Raw genomic sequence first — 18,396 nt, 5'->3', positions numbered from 1 at the left:
GTATAGCCCTTGTGTACGTGTACCCATGTGTGCATTCTGTGTACATCTGTGTTGTACGTATGCACAACCTCACATGTACAGAGTATAAACCTCGTATATATGTGAACAAAGTACTCTGTGCCCTCATTATGTGCCTTATATGTGTACAACACGTGTGCATATAAATTACACCTGTATGTTTGTACACAGCAGAGAGCTTACACTATGTACACTGTGTGTGTACACACAGATCATGTGCATCCTATGTCTGTGAACACTGAGGACACTAAGAATTTGTGCCTCCTGTATCCAGGTAGATTGCATGTGCATATGTGGGTGCACCATCCCGTATCTACCTGTATCACGGCAAAGTGTGCGCAAGAGACCCATAGGTGGAAGTGTGCTCACTTGTACACGTGTGCTGAGCGCGAGGAGCTCTGGCTAGCAGAGCCCTTTCTCTGCTGCATGGGTGTGGGGTAGGGAGCAGTCCCTCTGCTGTTCCAGGGACTGGCCTTCTGCCCTTCAGCCCAGGGTTTTAAGAGTAGATCCTGCCCTTGACACGGACCTGATGCTGCCGGACCTTCATCCGTGTTTTGAAGGATGTGTAGGAGTTCGCCAAGCAATTGGAGAGGTAAAGGAGAGAAGGGCGTTCCAGGCTGAAGGTTCCAAGCAGGTTACACATTCATATAATCTTCTCAGCAAGCCCAAGAAGTGAGCACTATCATATTTTCATTTCATACATGGGGAAAGCGAGTCAGAGATGTTCAGCGGCTTGCCCAGAGACTTGTAGCTTGAAAGTGGCACACTGAGGATTTGGACAGACAGGTACTCACGTTCACACACACGTCTGCACACACGATGATAGACGATGCACACGTAGACAAGGCAACGCTCACACACTCCTGATCACACAGGCATGTTGAGCACACACTTACACACCTCCACACACCTCCACACCCCCGGGCTGTCTCCAGGTGCCCCAGCTGTCAGGAGTGACCCACCCCAGCACTCCAGCTCAGCCCCCGTTTGGTTCGGGTGGCGGTCGGAGGGAGGAGGGCGGTGGGCATGGGATGAAGGGGAGCCGGGAGCCGGGGCGGGCTCCACCTTGTAAGCACACCCCCGCAGCCCCAGCAGGGCAGGAGCTCCCACACCAAGCACACCAAGCACGCACCACTGCTTCGTAGACGGTGCAGCCTCATGTCTCCATCTCCACGAGGGGGAATGCTGCCCCCCCGGCCACCCCCTGAGCCTGTGAAAAGGACTCTCTGGGAAATGAGAGCACCCAAGCCCCCACCCAAGCCTCGTGTGTGCCCACCCAAGCCAGTCCTCCTAAGAGGGCTCAAAAGGGAACCTAAGGCTACAGCCTGCCCATGGACAGACAATGCTGCCTGTCGCCCAAGGTGCTCCCTGAGGGCCAGGCTGCCCTGGGCTGGGGTCCGGTCTGCCTCGCTGTCCAGCCTCAGAGCCTCAAAGTCAAGCTGTGCCCCGGCCACCCCCACCCTCGAAGGCCCGGCTGGGCAGCCTGCCTGGCCCGCCTGTGCCAGGATGTCTGGCTGGCCGCCCCTCCCCTGGGCGCTCTCTCTGCTTAATTAACAGAAAGTCATCGTGAATACCAAAGAAGAAATTAGCACCTGCCAGTCAGTGCCGGGTGTTTATGGATTTCTCAAGCCCTCTTTAATTAACCCCTCCAGTTCTGAAGCCCTGTGTCCCCCATGGGAGCCTGGTCCCCGCCCTCGGGGGGCCCAGTCCAGCTCTTGCTGATCCCCCCCCCTGAGCAGTTTCCCATTCATCTGAAGGGAAAACTCACCCTGGCCCCAGGGAGGCCCTGCCGCCCCAAGATGTCAGGCCGTCAGGCTAAGACAGGAAGCGTCCACACCCTTTCACCTTCCATGCCACACTCGGGGATTTGTGGACAGGAACCCTCTCCCAGGGGGCTCAGCCCAGCCGCCCCCCAGGGGCAGGGAGTCGGACCTGGAGTCCTGGGGGAGCACAGCTCCAGTCCTGCGCTGGAGCCTCCCAGGCTGCTTCCCCCCGGGAGCTGGTTCTGGGGACTCTGCCTTGGGCTGCGGCTGCTCCGGGGGCCTGGGGGGTCCTCCTCTCACTCCCAGGCCCAGTGTAGCCCAGGCTTCCCCAGGTCATTGCCCTTCCTGTCCATGCATCCTGTCTTCCTTCATCCCGGGGCCTCCCCACCAACCCTCTCTGCTGTGAGCCCCCTGCTTACTAAGGCTCATATTAGTGTGTGATCCCCACCCCCTGTCTCGGCCGGGACCCCTGCTGCTTCGACATCACTTACCCTCCTGTGGGGGTCCAGAGCCCTCAAAGGGTCTCCAGTTCTCGGGGCTTCTGGTGCTTCTCTGCCTCTCAGCTCGCACCACCTCTCACACTGCCCTGGGGCCCACCAAGGTCCCCGCCAAGGGGCCAGAGCCCAGAGCCCAGCCCTGCCTGCCCCTTGCCCTCAGGTGCTTGGAAGCTAGAAGGAGGGGGAGATTGGTAGAGTCAGGGGGCTTGAATGGCCAGCCCCAGCTGCCCTAACACAAACCACAGAGGGTGTGGCTCAAACAATAGATACTATTTTCTCACAGTTCTGGAGGCTGGGCAGTCCAAGATCAAGGTCCGACAGGCCTGGCTGCTAGTGAGGGCGCTCTTCCCGGCCTGCAGACAGCAGCCTACTACATCCCATGTCCTCACTCACTGGTGTCTCTCCTCCTCCTCCTCCTCCTCCTCCTCCTCCTTCTTCTTTTTTAATATTTTATTTATTTATTCATGAGAGACACAGAGAGGCAGAGGCATAGGCAGAGGGAGAAGCAGGCTCCATGCAGGGAGCTTGATGTGGGACTCGATCCCAGGACCTGAGCCAAAGGCAGACGCCCAACCACTGAGCCACCCAGGCGTCCCTGGTGTGTTTTCTTATAAGGACACCAACCCCACCACACCAGGCCCCCACCCTTATGACCTCACTTAACCTAGTGACCTCCCTCAAGGCCTTGCTTCCAAATACAGTTATAGGAGCTGTGGGGCATTGAATATAGGAATCTGGGGAGGGGGTGTACAATGCAGTCCATAACAGGGATGTCGTCGCAGAGAGATCACACTCCAAATGGGGGGTTTGGATCATCTGACTGCTCCTCCCTTGTCTCCTCTCCCAGACAGACGCTGTCACCCGCCCTATCTCTCCTCAGATGCTTCCACCTGGCTCAGGCCTGTTGGCCAGCTTGGCTTTTAAACTGGGGACTCACCAAGGGATGTTTTGCAAAGAAGTATGTTTCCCAGGAGGAATTTTAACCAATAACATTTCCCATCATGCATCACAAACTGAAGTCATCACTGTGCTTCCAGAGCCTATGGAGGATTCGGATGCTGAGCCCGGGTGAGAAGTCTGGTGACCGCCGAGGCTTCAAAGCTCCCATAGGAACACACCCTTGCAGGGGCTGAAGAACACTATTCACAGTAGTTTAAATTAGGTGTTAGTCTTGCCACTAAGTGCAGACTTCTATCAATTCAGCTTCATCATTGTTGGTTAACCCTACGATGCGCTGTGACACATATTTGCGACAACAGGGTTTCTAGAGTGGGACTTCCCACCACCTAACAGCGAGGGTGGGCACTCCTGTTGGTTCAGATGTGAAACGTTTCTATCCGTGGCTACCGTGGAGGTATAACTCACCACTCCCTCCCCACATTGCTGTTCCCAGAGAAACTCCTTACTGGTGAGAAAACCCTAGAATGTGTGCTCCTTGAATGGCTGACCCTGCACCATCAGGTAAGAACGATAGAACCACTGAAGGATTTTCTTTCTTTCTTTTTTTTTTTTTTAAAAGATTTATTTATTTATTCATGAGAGACAGAGAGAGAGAGAGAGAGAGAGAGAGAAAGAGAGACAAAGACACAGGCAGAGGGAAAAGCAGGCTCCACGCAGGGAGCCTGATGCGGGACTCGATCCCGTGTCCCCAGGATGAGGCCCTGGGCTGAAGGCAGGCATCAAACTGTTGAGCCATCCAGGGATTCCCAAGGATTTTCAAGTATGCATAGAATTGTTTTATAATGTGTTCAAACTTATATTCATTAATATCAAAAAACAAAAAACAACAAAACACCGCAGTTCATACGTGGTGCCAACAGCGAGTTGTCTGCAACGTAATTTGTGAATTCTTTTTACCTAGAGAGTGGAAGCGGATCAGTGAGCCTTGGAGGGAAATTCAGCTTTTGGAACACAGTCCACTCTCTGGGCACTCGGGCCACTGGGATTTTCAGATTTCCAAAAGGACAGGTGCATCCCCTTGCTTCCTGCATTCTTTGCTTCTCATGCCAGCCACCCATGGAATGTTCCCAAGAGACCCCAGGAGGAGAAGTGAGGTTGGAGCTGTGGTTCCTGAGCGATACCCAGCAGAGGCAGGAGACCGGGGTATCTGGGTCCTGGGCAGGAGGGGCACAGAGCAACTCCGAGTTTTATATGTCTGGACACGTCACGCGGGCAAGCTCAGATCTACCCCCTGCAGCAGTGAGGCTCGGAAGCTGCACACGAGTGTGTTCACGTGTGTATGTTATTTAGAGCCTTCGGCCGCAGCTGGAACAAGGGAGGACGCTTGAGGCAGAGTCTGGGCTCCCGGAGCTCCCCTTCCTCCTGTCTCTCCTGGGCGCCTTCATTTTGCATTTGTTTTAAATCAGCACACCTTCCAGCTGCTGCACTTGGCTCCTGCCATCCCTGAGGCTCCCCACACTCTTCCCCGGGCAGGAAAGTGTCGTCCGTGGCCGAATCTGAAGCCACATCTGCCAGCATCTGAGCTCTCCTTCCAGGTGTCCTGTATCCTGCATACTTGTCCATTCATCAGAGCCAGTAACCTGACTGTGCCTCTGTGCACCTTATAAAATAGACCCATTTCCCTTCAACTATGTCACGGCCCAAGCCAGTGCTAAAAGCTAGAGATCGTGCCCTTGTTAACCAAAAATGACCAATAAACATGCCCACGGTCGTGGATGGATGCAGTTCTTCTCATTGCCTATGTGGGAGCAATGCAGAGCCCTCAATCTTCACGTTGGTCAACAAACCCCAGAAAAACTGTCCAATTAAAATACATCTCAAGCTCTCTTATCCCTCAGAGGCAGTGACATGGACCTCTACATGATTGATAGAGGGTTTTCCGAGACATCAGGTGGCTGAGGGTCTCCTGCCCGGCCCTTCACCCTCACCGTGGCTTAGGGTTAGGCTCTTGCTGCCACCCCAGACAGAAGGGCAGGGGGCCAGCTACTGGGTGAGGGCCCGCTAGGGCTGTGGGTGACTAGGTCATGGAGCGCCACCCACCTAGCCCTCACACGGAATCCAGAAGATTTGTCCCACGGCGGGCATCCTGAGCACAGGGTCCCAAGAGACTACTTCAGCATCCACCTCCTGGCTATCAGTCCAATGGGCACCGAGTAGCCCAAACAGCCCTTTTGTCGGGCCCTGCTGCGCCGCGAGGGGTCGGGCCACATCCTGCCCTCTGCACTCCCAAAGATGCCTTTTAAAATTGCTCCCGTGGGGCAGCCCTGGGTGGCTCAGCGGTTTAGCGCTGCCTTCGGCCCAGGGCGTAATCCCAGAGACCCGGGATCGAGTCCCACGTCAGGCTCCCTGCATGGAGCCTGTTTCTCCCTCTGCCTGTGTCTCTCTTTCTGTCTCTGTCGCTCATGAATAAATAAATAAAACCTTTAAAAAAATTTAAAAAATAAAATTGCTTCTGTGGGCTCTGTGTTTTGAAAGATTTTGTCAACCAATAACTTCAGGTATGTGGTCAGAGACATTCATCACGGACTCATATGCTCTTTCCATAACATTCCTTGACATTCAAAAATTGCCTGCAAATCCCATTACTTGCTTTGAGGCCCAGATAGGAAGCAGACCTCTACGTGTGTCAGGATTACCTGGGTGTTCTGAGACCTGGGAGCAGACCAGGGAAGATCTGAGAGATCCCCCAGGGGCCCTCCCACCCTTCCTCCAGTGCATATGACATTCCTTCCCACACACCCACTCACCCTCATCTCCCACCCTACATCTCATGCACCTAGCACCCCCTCACCACCCACAGCCACCCACAACACAAAGCTGAGCCCACATCAGGGGCCGGAAGAGGGGGTGCCCCACAGAGAGGGACATTCCAGGACCCGAGGCCTAGCTGCTCTGTGTTTGCCGGGTGGATCCTGGGACCTGGGCCCAAGCCTCATGGCTTTGGACACATGCATACCAGGCGCCGTACAGAAGCTGGGGAAGCAGAAGCTCTCGGGATAAAGGTGGGAGGCGAGGACATCAAAAGTGATGCTTTGGTCTTACGTGTCATATCTGAGCCTCTGCTGGCTGGCGAGGAGCAGCACGGGAACAAGGATGCTTGTGAGCCCTCCTGGGAAGTCTAGAGAGCTTTGGGGACGGAATCTGCTGACAAGACTCCAATGCTTAAATGGCTCAGAGCCATTTAGTGTAGGCCCAGATGCTGATGTGTCCCTGTGGCAGTGAGGCCAGGAGACATTTGGGTGCACAGACACAGAGGACACCTCATGCTCGTCCTGTTTGGAGGACAGGCCTGGTCCGAGGGGCACCAAGCCTGTGGCTCCTTAGTGGTCCCCCGGCAGTAGCTAAGCCACTAGTACATTCTCTGGTGAGCAGGTCTGGCTCCATTCGTGACTTCCCTGCTGTGTATCTCAGTGGTGGTGAGCAAGACAGATACTAAAGGAAAATGTGTCTGTCTCCCTGGGGGATCTCAGGCCTTGGGGCCTCAGATCCGACCCGGGCACCTTCTGCGGCTCACTGCTGGCACCACACTGGGAGAGGCCTCTCTGGTGGTCCCTGAGAGTCTGCCACAAGGACATCGATAGGAAAATAAATGTGCTTCAGGGCTGCATAATCATTAAATGCTGTGCTAGTAAACTCAAACCAGACTGTCCACAAGTTCGGGCTAACAGGAACATGATGAGCCCCGGGGGACAGGGACCGGTGTCCGGAGGACAGGGGTGGCAGGCCACACTTGGGGGCTTAGGTTCATTTTGGAAAAAGACCCAGATGGACTAGAATGAAGGCCTGAGAAACATCTGAGGAGGAGTCGGAGGGAAGCAGAGATGTTTAAGCTAGGGGAGGCTCAAAGGGACGTGGGGGTCGCCTCCAGCTCCCAAAGGGCCATCACGTGGCAGGAGTAGACTTTAAATTGTTCCAGAGTGGCCAGCGAGGAGTAGGTGTCAGCTAACAGGGAGACTTTTCTAGTGAGCCCCCCTGCCCTCCCGGGGAGTGTTTCATCAGCGGCTGTGTGTGGGGTCCTCTGCCGGGGGAGTGAGGCTGAAGGACCGCTGCGGACAGTCCACGATTCTGCAAATCTGGGCTGCGGGAAAGTATCTGGGCCACTGTTTCCTGGTCTATGCTGAAGGGAGGCTGTGGAATTCTGAGCCAGTGAAGACCTGTTACCTGTCACTATTCAGATGTGATTAATCAACCAGAAGGAGGTCTGGCTGCATCTCCTAGGGACGCTTCTCCAAACGGCTTCTCACATCATCCCGCACCACGTTCCTGCTAATCTTGCCCGGATACGGCCATGCCTGGTCCCTGAGTGAGGGTGCAGCAGAGATGATGCTGCGATGCCTCCGTCTCCCCAGGGCCCTGGATCTCTCTTCACATCCTTTCCCCTCCTCTCCTGCCACTGTGACCCACTCTGGCCTTTAAATCCACCTCAAGAGGCCACCTCCACTTCAGAGTCCGATAGCACTGCGACTTAGGATGACCTGGAGGAGCTCTTCATTTCACTGCCAACCCCCCGCTAGGTTTTCCTCAGTGAGTAAAGCCACCATCAGTCTGGTTACCGAGGCTGAAAGTCATTCATGGTCTCGGACCACTTTTCTTCACCCTCCGTGTCTAATCCCTCACTGGATCCGATCGATCTGTCCCCAGACTGTTTTTCACCTCCAACCATCCCTCCCTATCTTCTCTGCCACCATCTTACTCAAGTCTCCTAACCAAACTCCCTGCTTCTCTTTTTGCTCCACTCGGCGTCATTTGTTCCGTAGAAGACAGAGCGAAGTGTTCATCAGATGTCATTCCTCAGCTGGAAACCTGTCACTGGTTCCCTGTTGTGTTTAGAATAAACAGACTCCTTCCTGTGACCCCCAAGGCCCTGCAGGACCTGGCCCCAGCCTCTCCCCACCACCCCACCCTCCTGGCCTGTGGTCAAGGTCCTGGAGTCCACCCAGCTGTGTCCCAGTTCCCTCGGCCTAAAGCAGCCCTCCCTTTAGCCTTCTAGCTAAAGCTCAGAAAGGCTCCCAAGAAGACTCCTATCCTGTCATGCTCCATTTTAGCTTTCTTTTTTTTTTTTTTAATTTTTTTTTAATTTTTTATTTTTTTTTATTTATGATAGTCACAGAGAGAGAGAGGCAGAGACACAGGCAGAGGGAGAAGCAGGCTCCATGCACCCGGAGCCTGACGTGGGATTCGATCCCGAGTCGCCAGGATCGTGCCCTGGGCCAAAGGCAGGCGCTAAATCGCTGCGCCACCCAGGGATCCCGACCCATTTTAGCTTTCTATTTACTTCCATCCTTGCTCTAATCACGGTACATAATTATTTTACATATTTGTATAGATCTTGGTCATCTGCCCCACACCAAGGTGGCAAACTCCTCAAGGACAATGACCTTGGCTGTCTCTTACCTCCTCTTATGTCCAGCGCCCATCACTGTGCCTGGCAATAGTGGAGGGTCAGTCAGTATGTATTTTTCTTGAACGAACCAACTGAGTCTCTCAATTCAATTCTTTTTTTTTTTTTAAGATTTTATTTATTGATGAGACACAGAGAGAGAGAGAGAGAGAGAGAGAGAGAGGCAGAGACACAGGTAGAGGGAGAAGCAGGCTCCATGCAGGGAGCCCGACGTGGGACTCGATCCCAGTTCTCCAGGATCAGGCCCTGGGCTGAAGGTGGCGCTAAACTGCTGAGCCAGCCGGGCTGCCCCTCACAATCCAATTCTATGTAGTGAAAATTTTGGGGGTAACTCCTGGTCCTTGCCGCAGAGTGTGGGGCTGGTCACCCTGGACGTGAATGGAGACATCAGCAGTGGAGAGACTGTCGCTCCCCTCCAGGCAAGCAGAGTGTACCATAGGTGAGATATCCCCCCAAGATTCCAGACTGGGGGGATGGGGCCCAGACAAGGTCCCAGAGGCTGAAACACCAAGGTCCCATGACTGAGTCCCCACTGACGGGAGGAAGGGACTTAAGCCAACTGGTTAACTCTTCTGGAGGGAAAACACTCTTGTCAAAAAAATCACCCATGTCAGTGGGCTTTGGGAGCTTTTGCACTAGAAGCCTTTCTTCCAAAGCTCCGAGTAGCACCCAGGGTAAGAAGTGCCTCTCTTCTCCTGGGACCAAGCGGTGAGCAGCAGACCAGCTGGCAGCCGGGGCAGCAGGTGCCATCCTTGGCTGCTGGGCTTCTTTCCAGAGCAGAGGTCTGACCTTGTCCTGCACGAGAGAGTGGGCTCCAGCCTCCAGAAACAGTCTGTCCTCCCCAAACCAAGTGCTGTCAGTGTGAGGAGGAAAACAGAAGCTGAGAGCAGGAAGGATGGCAAAAGCTAAGAGTACGAGAGAGAGGGGGGCTGAAAGTGTGCCCGCGCTGACTTCCACACCTGCTTGCTGCACAGCTGCGCCCGCTAACTGGTGACGCCATGCGGGCAAATGGAAGCGTGGTAGGGAGCCCTAGCCCCACGGGTAAGCTCCCAGTCCCCGCGACGTCTGTCTCTTATGTCCCCTAGCCCCGGGAATTACAGCTCCCAGCCCCCGCGATGTCTGTCTCTTATGTCTATACAGACAGGGCTGTCTGGGCGGCCATGGGGCCTGTTTTCTCTCTTCAGTCAAAAACACATTCAAAAGTTTCCAAAGACTGCTCCTGACAATGACCGGTCAAAGCACTCAGAATTGGTTTTCGCTCCGCAAGGTCCTTCAGAACACAGCTCTCCCTGGGATGGTGTGGTTGCACCTTACTCAAATTCATAAACACGCCAAATAACCCGACTCCATTCTGAGACCTCAACCCCCAACTTGCCAACATGACTACTCTAGGCTTTTGCTGAGAGATGGACGTGATCATGAGCCACTGGCCTTTTGCAACTCTGAGATCAAACTTGACAGCAGCCTCAGCCTAAACTGCAAAGACCTTGAGAGGCAGGTAGTGCAACAGTGGCATACTTAGCCTGCTGGCTGAGTTCGAATCTCTGTTCTGCTTTTCCTAAGTGGGGTGACCTTGGACACTCTCAACCTCTCTGTGCCTTAATGTACGAACAGTACATTGGAGATGTCAGGTACCATCTACAGTACCAGGTCACAGGCTGCTGTAAGGATTAAAAGAACACTTAGAGGAGTGTCTGGCATGTGGTAAGGGCTCTGTGAATGTTGCTACTTCTACATCATTACCCTGAAGATGGGCTTTAGTTAAAAGGCAAGATCCCTTCCACTAATTTGGTTCCTTCCAAGAGGACTCTGATTTCTAGTAAACTGGGTATAAATCAATGCAGGGACCTCCAAACAAGGGCCTCTTCCTCAGGGTCCAGGGCAGATGTCCGTTGGCTCATCTTCCACCTGCCTCACCCCAGGGCTGGACTGCAGATGCCGGCTCTGGGACCTTGCACTTGCCCGGGGGACAGAGATGACTTCCTGTCCCGATGAGAAAAATCTCTTCTAAACACAGCTTGATGTCAGGATCTCATTGGCAGAGGCCATCATGGGTGAGGGTCAAAGATTGTGCATCTGTCCCCCAAGGGCAAGGTGCAATCTCTGCATCAGCCGCAGGGACGTGAATGCCCAAGAGGCCATAGAACCTGTTAGGAGAGGGGAACACAGTTGCACTGGTCCAAGGCCCTGTCCTCTGGGCCAAGCCAGGCAGTGTTACATATTTTGGGGAGGTCTTCACCCTGGGTTCACTGGGTCCTCCTAACGTGACTGGGATGGCACAAGGCAACGGAGAGGAGAGTCGCTGAGCTGGCAGGTGGTGACACCGGAGTGGCCCTGAGAGTCATCCCAATGTCCCGGTCCCGTGTGCATCGCTGCTTGCAGTGAGGCGGCTGGGGCCGCAGCAGGAACCCCCAGGAATCCCCACCGCTCCGCTGCCACCGGCTGCCCCACTGTCTTTAGAGCCACGCGAAGTACTGGCACAGAAGGCACAGACTGGAGCTGATTATACTGGCTACTGAGGAAGGAAGCTGCAAAAATCCAAGGCAGACACTGAATATGGCCTTCCTTTGAAGAACAAAAGCAAAGCAAATTGGCCCACCAATGAGAATGAAGTGATAACAATGTACCGCGCAGAAATCCAAACCAATTCTAAGCCAGCTCACTCAGACAAAATACAGGATCCTGAAGAGTAAAACTGAACTAGATGAGACCTTTGAAGAGTGAAAATTTTACTTTCAAATGCTTTGTAAAGTGATTTGAGCGCTCGCGGAGATGAAACACGGGCCCGGGAGAAGGCTTGTCTTCAGGTTGCCGTCGCTTCCTGCTGCCCCCCCGCCCCCCCAGCCTCTGCCCTGCGGCCCTCCTCCTGCGGGAGGCGGCGGTGGCAGCCCTGGGCCCGGGCCAGGCGACCCCCCCTTGGCGTCACAAGTGTTACTTTCTTTAGGCTTCAAAAGCCACAGGTGGAATTTAAACCTAATGTGGTTTTTGTCCCGAAGGGGTGGAGACAATTTCAGACCCAGCTGGGTAATGCTAGACTTCCCCTGCTCTGTCCAGGGCCACCCTGGGGAGTCGCCTCTGCTGTCCCCTCCCTCGACCCCTAGTAACCACCTGGGCGAACCACTTGGCTTCGGGAAGAACTCAACCCGGCTTTCCGCTCTTCACCTGACTGCTATTTGGCAGGAGGTTGGTAGCAACACAAAACTGCCCCAGATCAAAGACCACAGCAGAACACACAGGGAAAGGGTCTGGGTCACTCTGGGTCCCAGGAAGAGACAGATGGTCCACTCAAATGGGGTAGCTGAGAGTTTACCGAGGAGACTATTGAAAAAGGTACTTGAGAGAGTGAGGGGAACCCACAAAGGAAGACACAGTACCCAGGACAATAGCCCCTGGTCCTGGCCCAGAGGTGCTGCTGGCGGGAGCACATGAGAGACCACAGTGAATTCCCAGCTGCCCTGCCCCGAGGGAGTGGGTGACTGGCCCTCAGCTCTCCCACCCCCTGATGTCCCGTGGGTGCCTCCCATGGACAGGAGCCCAACCTAGGCAGAGGCCCAGGGAGACGGTGAACGCAGTCCCTGAAGATCAGCCTCTCGGAGCAGGGAGGGCAGCGTGGGGCAGGGTGGCTCCGGAGGGGCAGATGGGAAATGGCCAGCACAGGGTCGTTTCCCAGAGGCCGCAGCTTCCTGGTCTCCAGCCAAGTGCAACCATTACAGGACACAACCTCCCTGGCCAATTTCAAAGCTCTGCTCACTGCTGGGAATGCATGTTTGAACAAAGCCTTTATTCTCTCTCTTCCAACAGCAGGGCTGGAATTGAAAAAGCTTCATTTTCAAGACTGGCTGCTTTTTGATGTGTCTAACCTGGAACTTACAATTTGGAGTCAAATAGAATTATTTAAACAAAGCAGTTCAGTGATAAGCACAACATGTTCTGGTCTTTTTCTCCTTTTCCCTCCCAACACCCCATAAGATTTGTACTCAAGAGGTAGGGGCTGTCCTGTGGTCGCCAGCACAGCTTCTCTCTCAGCCTCCATCCCCCACGCCCTCACCCAGGTCTTTGTCTCCTCAGCCTGGGTCCTCATCTGGTCTGGCTGTGTCTGGGCACAGGCCCTGGAGGGTAGGCTTTCCCTGGGCCCAGGGCCAGCACTCTGCAGCGCTTCCCTCCTCTGACGCCGGGCCCCAGCTTGGCGGAACTGTGTGTTGGCGCCCCATGTTCTTTAGTAATTATACTTTGTTTTCTTTCTGCCCCCTTCCCCTCAACCCATCTCCCTTTGTCCTCTGATTTCAGCCCTTCTCTAATAGCATCTTCTGTTCTTCTCAGCTGAACTTCTCCTCAGCCCCAAGCCTGCATTTATCAATTTTATCTCCTGCCTCAACTTGTCTGTTATTTCAGTTGGAGAGCGATAGCATCTGCGTGCCTTGGCAAGAACACCTGCTCTGTACTGTCCCAGTGTCCCTCTAGGCCATGCCAAGCCCATCCCTCCATGCAAGGCATCAGAGGTGTCAGGGCAATGGCCACCGATGCCCTGGAGCTGGCCTGTTAGTCACTGAAAACCCTTCTGAAGCAGGAGAGCTACTTTTTTCATAGCCATGGAAGCAAATGGAGGGAGCAAGGCCACATACCCCCAGATGGTAAAGAGGTACAACAGTTGGGAGGAAAAGCTCAGACATGGTCTGGCCCGGGTGTTCCATACAAATAAATAACAAATAAAAATAATTTGAAAATTATTTCAAAATTCCCAATTATTTGAAAATTCCCTTTAGAAAGAGTGAGCTAAGCTTCTATCAAAATGATTTTACATAAATAAAACGAAGGTGTGGACAGATGAGAGCTGACAGGATGAGGTGATGGCTGCCCAGAGAAAAGGTACAGACACGATCCCAACTTACTAGTCCACTTCACCTGTCACTAAGTGCTGAGTTCTGGACCTTTGGTCAAGTTTACAGAGCAGAGTCACTAATTCAGTACCAAAGAGAGGAAATGTGGACAGAAATTTGGATCATCTTAAATTTAACATTAGACTTCTCCAATGCATGATACTAAAGACTGTGTTACTATGAAAGTCAGAGCATTTTAGATACAGGGAATATTCCATTTTCCGGCTCAGGGGTTGGACAGAATCAGAGCCACTGTCCCAGGTGGCTTTTAGGCAAGGAGACCAGGCGGCCAGCTTCTACCCCTGCCATGGGGAGGACTGCTAGGAAGGGAAACCTCCACTTAGTCAATGAGGCCGGGCCTCTCACAGGTAAATAGGACATGATCCTCGAAGACTGGCTCGCTAAACCCTGAGAGAAGGCATAAAGCTCAGGAGATGGTTTATGGACTCCTGACAGGACTGGAAGTAATAATCAGTAAGGGGAGAAAGAACTCGAAGGAGCTGTGCCAACTCCAGCTTGACAATAAAGTCTAGGCGATTTAAATCAGGTACACTTCAGCTCGCAGATCCCCCAGGGAAGCACACTGAAGGCCCTAGGAAGATGCCGACCGAGCTGCTCAGCCAGGGCCAAACCCTACCTACGAGTGAGGTCTTTGCCGGGTTCACAAATACAACAGGGCCTTCACGTTAAGCCCGAGAAGCACTTCTATTACCCCCAGCCACTGAGTGGATTTATATGCCAGTAGTACAAGCCCAGCAGGCCAGGCGAGGGTCATTCTGGAGGTCTACAACGATCCCGTGGGGGAGGTGGGCTGAAGCTAGGTTATTGCTTGACACAGGTAAAAGCACATGCAAACTGTCTCTTTAGGATTTGTCTGAGGGCCAAGCAAAGCATCTATTCACCCGGTTTGACCTCGAATGGCAAGATGATTTGCCCAGGTGGAAAGGAGATACCTAATAACGCCCAGAGTAATGAGGCACTCCCCTTGTCCAGCTGCACGACCTCTCCCAAAGATAGGTGCCCACCTTTGCAGAAGCAGCCCAAACTCATAATTTGCATAAGGGCTTAAAGGACCCTATTATAGCCACCTCTTGTTAACATAAAAATTAACGTGCATGGGTAACATCTGTTTTTTATTGATTCAATCAATATATTGGGAATTTAGCAGCAAGTTAATGGCAAGCGGTTACAAAACCTATTTTTCTACATTTAAAATAAATGGTCTTAAATAATCTATAAGCAACCTCAAATCACAAGAACACATGTGAATGGCTGAAGCACTTCTGCTGTTATGCCTATGGCAAGTTTATTAGTGATTTCCTAACAAAATCTTCTAGTGCAAAGTGCACATAATTATTTGGAACCTCCATCGCCATGCCTGGCTCTCATTTTCTCCTACAAATAATGGTGCCTAAATATAAGAATTTGAAGTAAAACTGAACAAGTCTGCCCACCACCTTGCTTTGAGGGCCCAGGCTCCTCTAAATAGTTCTCAGAAGCCTCTGGAGTTGACTGAGGCTGCAGCCGGCCATCAAGCAGGTGAGTGGTGGTCCTCCCACACCCTGAGCCGCCTTGGAGATACCAGGCTGCGGGTCTGAACCGGTGCCAACACAGGGCAGGGCTCAGTGGGGCTGAAAGGCTAAAAGAGCTGACAGTCCTGTCCTCTCCCCTCCCGGCCCCTCATCCAGCGCTAGGAAGAGCAGCTCTGGGTTGGTGCTATTCATTGGTAAAGGCGACTTAGAGTTTCTTCTTGGTTCTGGGGAGGGCATTGGACTTCGCAGTGGATTTGGTTGCCCCTCCTTGGCCTGCAGTCGTGGGGGGCTCTCCTTTGAGCCCAGCGAGAAGGTGTCTGCCAGAGGGGGAAGCTGTGCACTTCGCGTCCAAGTTGTCCACATTTTCCTTCTTACTGGTCGCAGTGGGCTGGAAACAAAAGAAAAGGCCTGGATCACTTTTCAGACAGGAAGTGGTATGTAGCCATTCAAGGAAGCGAGGGACTGGGAAGTGGCCCAGGAGGCACAAGCCTGAGTCCTCTCCCGAGGGGGGCAGGCACTGAGGACGCTGCAGGGCAGTCCGAAACGCCAGAGGAAGCTCCTTCAGTGCCTCCAAGAAAAGAGGAGGGGGCAACCCTGGTGGCTCAGCGGTTCAGCGCCGGGGTGTGATCCTGGGGTCCCGGGATGGAGTCCCACCTAGGGCTCCCTCTGCCCACGTCTCTGCCTCTCTCTCTGTGTGTCTCATAAATAAATGAAATCTTTAAAAAGATTTTATTTATTCATAAGAGACACACAGAGAGAGAGGCAGAGTCGCGGGCAGAGGGAGAAGCAGACTCCATGCAGGGAGCCTGATGTGGGGCTGGATCCAGGGACTCCAGGGTCACACCCTGGGTCCAAGGCAGGTGCTAAACCGCTGCACCACCCAGGGATCCCCAAATGAAATCTAAAAAAAAGAAAGAAAGAAAGAAGAAAGAGAGAAAGAGAGAAAGAAAGAAAAGAAAAGAAAGAAAGAAAGAAAGAAAAAGAAAGGAAAGAAAGAAAGAAAGAAAGAAAGAAGAAAGAGAAAGAAAGAAAGAAAGAAAGAAAAGAAAGAAAGAAAGAAAGAAAGAAAGAAAGAAAGAAAGAAAGAAAGAAAGAAAGAAAGAAAGAAAAGAAAGAAAAGAGAACCGTTCAGTGTCTGGTGTGGTGCAAACTACAGGCACAATTTCCCATTGTCTGCGGCGCAAAATGAAAATAAATGCCGGGCAGCGCAAAGTGGGCCAGGGTTCCCGCGCTCTTCACCTCTCGGGGCTGCGGGGCGCCCGGCTCCCCGCCCCGCCCCGCCCCCGCCCCGCCCAGTGCTCACCCCGGCCCTCCAGGGTGCCCCCCTCCCGAAGTAGCAGGGATCACTCCTGGAGGCGGGAGCTGAGGGCAGGATTCTGGAAGGGCAGAGCCCTTGGGAGGAGGGGGCGCCGCGGGGGGGGGGGGGGGGGGGGGCGGGGCACGGGAGGATGGATGCCGCGGCCCTCGTGCACACAGAATGCTCTGGAAAGGGCTCATCACAGAGTTACTCTACAGATGAGTTAATAATCAGGTTAACAATTTTCAAAGAAATGTGAAAAGATTACAGGTGATACGCTACAAATAAACCTGGTGTTTCTTTGATCACTCGGGCTCTTGTGATACCAGTGGCGGGTTTCGTGCACGGTGGTGGGCACTTAATGTATTCGCGATGAACCAATGACCTCCCTGGGCTGCAGCAGAACTTCCAGGCACTTAGGATTTTTGGTAGCTGTATTTAGGGAAAGAGAAAATTCACCTGACCTTTGCAGACAGCTGCTAAATATGTCTCTTCAGACGTCACTCACGTATGCCTTCATTAACTGTGTCTGCTAATTCTTGAGCTCCTAATTTTGTACATTGAAAAGTTAATTTGTATACATCTGGAAATGTAGGAAAGTCCTTTCCTCCATCGATTTTTTTTTCCAACAAAATTTCTAGGTTGCTTCTCTGTGGATTCTTTCACGAAATAGGAAATACTGAAGATGCATCAGCATTCCGTAATACAGCTGGTACCCTCACTGAGAACGCCCATGTGCAGCAGTGGGGTGAGCGCAGACTCCCTTGACGTTCAGGTCTCCGCCTGGAGAGAAGCTGCTTTGTTGAGTACAGTGCTGATCCCTAAGACAGGAAACCTATCTTGGAAATTTCAATTCATAAAAGTTTTAATTCACTTGACATACAACTCCTATTAAAAGGTGAATCTAAGTGTAACCTTCTCCCTTTTGACATTTCCACCTTTTGAGCTATCATCCAAGGAGTTGAGGAAATGTTTTTCAACATGCCCACTACAACTGCTGTTCTCTAGAATAGAACAGAGACTCTGGCATTTTCTTTTTAAAGTGTGCATATTCATATCTGGTTTAACCCTTCCCTTCTTCTCCAGGGTTCCATTTGTTAATGGACTTGAGTCACTAAAGTAGACCAGAAGTTGCAGTCACCAGGAAAAAATACTCAAAAACAGTCTCTGTGGGCGGGGCTGGTGATGTAGGTCAGATTTTCCAAAATCATAAGACGCTCTGGTATTTTCTTCTTGGGTAAGATACCATAAGATAATCCTCAGAATTTTCTGGCAAAGGGGAAGGGAAGAGAAAACTAAACCAAAATGTTTGCTTGCTTCAGTGAATATTTCTCGGTTTCATTCTAGAGCAAGATGAGAAAATGATACTCTTCAGCTACATTATTTTATTTATTCATATCTAATTTTAGTGATGTATTTTTAAAATAGGTGGCACACCCCCATGATTTCATATTCGCAGTGTTAAAAATCTCCTATCTCCCAGTTAACTCAGTTCTGCCCCATATTAAAGACAACCAATACTATCAACTTACAGTGTACATTTCCAGAGAGAGTTCATGCATCTTCGAGCAAATATTAAGTGGAACCAAATAGAATTGCTAGTCATTTCTGCAGGTCAAAAACTGCCTAATAATGGCGATTTCATATGGTTCAGTCTAATCCATGTATTGACATGCTTTCTTCTCCCTTTTTTACACAATTGGTAGCTCACTGTAAGCACTCTTTCACACCTTGATTTTTTTTTAAACTAATGATTGTCTTAAGGATCCTTCCATGTCCATATGTAAAAAGAATGCTCATTCTTCTTTTTGGTTATGCAGCATTCTCTTGTCTGAAGGTACTACAATTTATTTAGTGGCTCGCTTCACAGTGGAGATTGTGGCTTCTTGCGTTTCTTTACAAGAGAGCTCAGGTTGTTTCCATTCTCTTCCCAGTACAAATAGTGAGGCTATGAATAATCTTGTACTTGTGTCATTTTGTGTATGTGTAATATATCTCCAGGGTATATATTTTAGAGGTGGGACACCTGGGTCAAAATGTATATGGATCTG

At 52.0% G+C, this 18,396-nt stretch overlaps 1 protein-coding gene across 10 annotated transcripts in view; it reads right to left on the bottom strand.

Annotated features, from left to right (window-relative positions):
• Nucleotides 1–14,628: 14,628 nt before the first annotated feature.
• Nucleotides 14,629–18,396, bottom strand: part of STK33 (serine/threonine kinase 33) — a 145,681-nt gene continuing 141,913 nt past the window's right edge. For all 10 annotated transcript variants that reach the window (XM_072725723.1, XM_072725722.1, XM_072725720.1 and 7 more), the window contains one exon: nt 14,629–15,436. In XM_072725723.1, the coding sequence (XP_072581824.1) occupies nt 15,254–15,436 (183 nt within the window). In that variant the 3' untranslated portion in view covers nt 14,629–15,253. The remainder of the gene's footprint in view (nt 15,437–18,396) is intronic.

This window comes from Vulpes vulpes, chromosome 11, assembly GCF_048418805.1.
Source record: "Vulpes vulpes isolate BD-2025 chromosome 11, VulVul3, whole genome shotgun sequence".
In the NCBI taxonomy this organism is placed as follows: Eukaryota; Metazoa; Chordata; class Mammalia; order Carnivora; family Canidae; genus Vulpes; species Vulpes vulpes.
The sequence above is the reverse complement of the archived record's forward strand: the minus strand, read 5'-3'. Positions and strand labels throughout refer to the sequence as shown.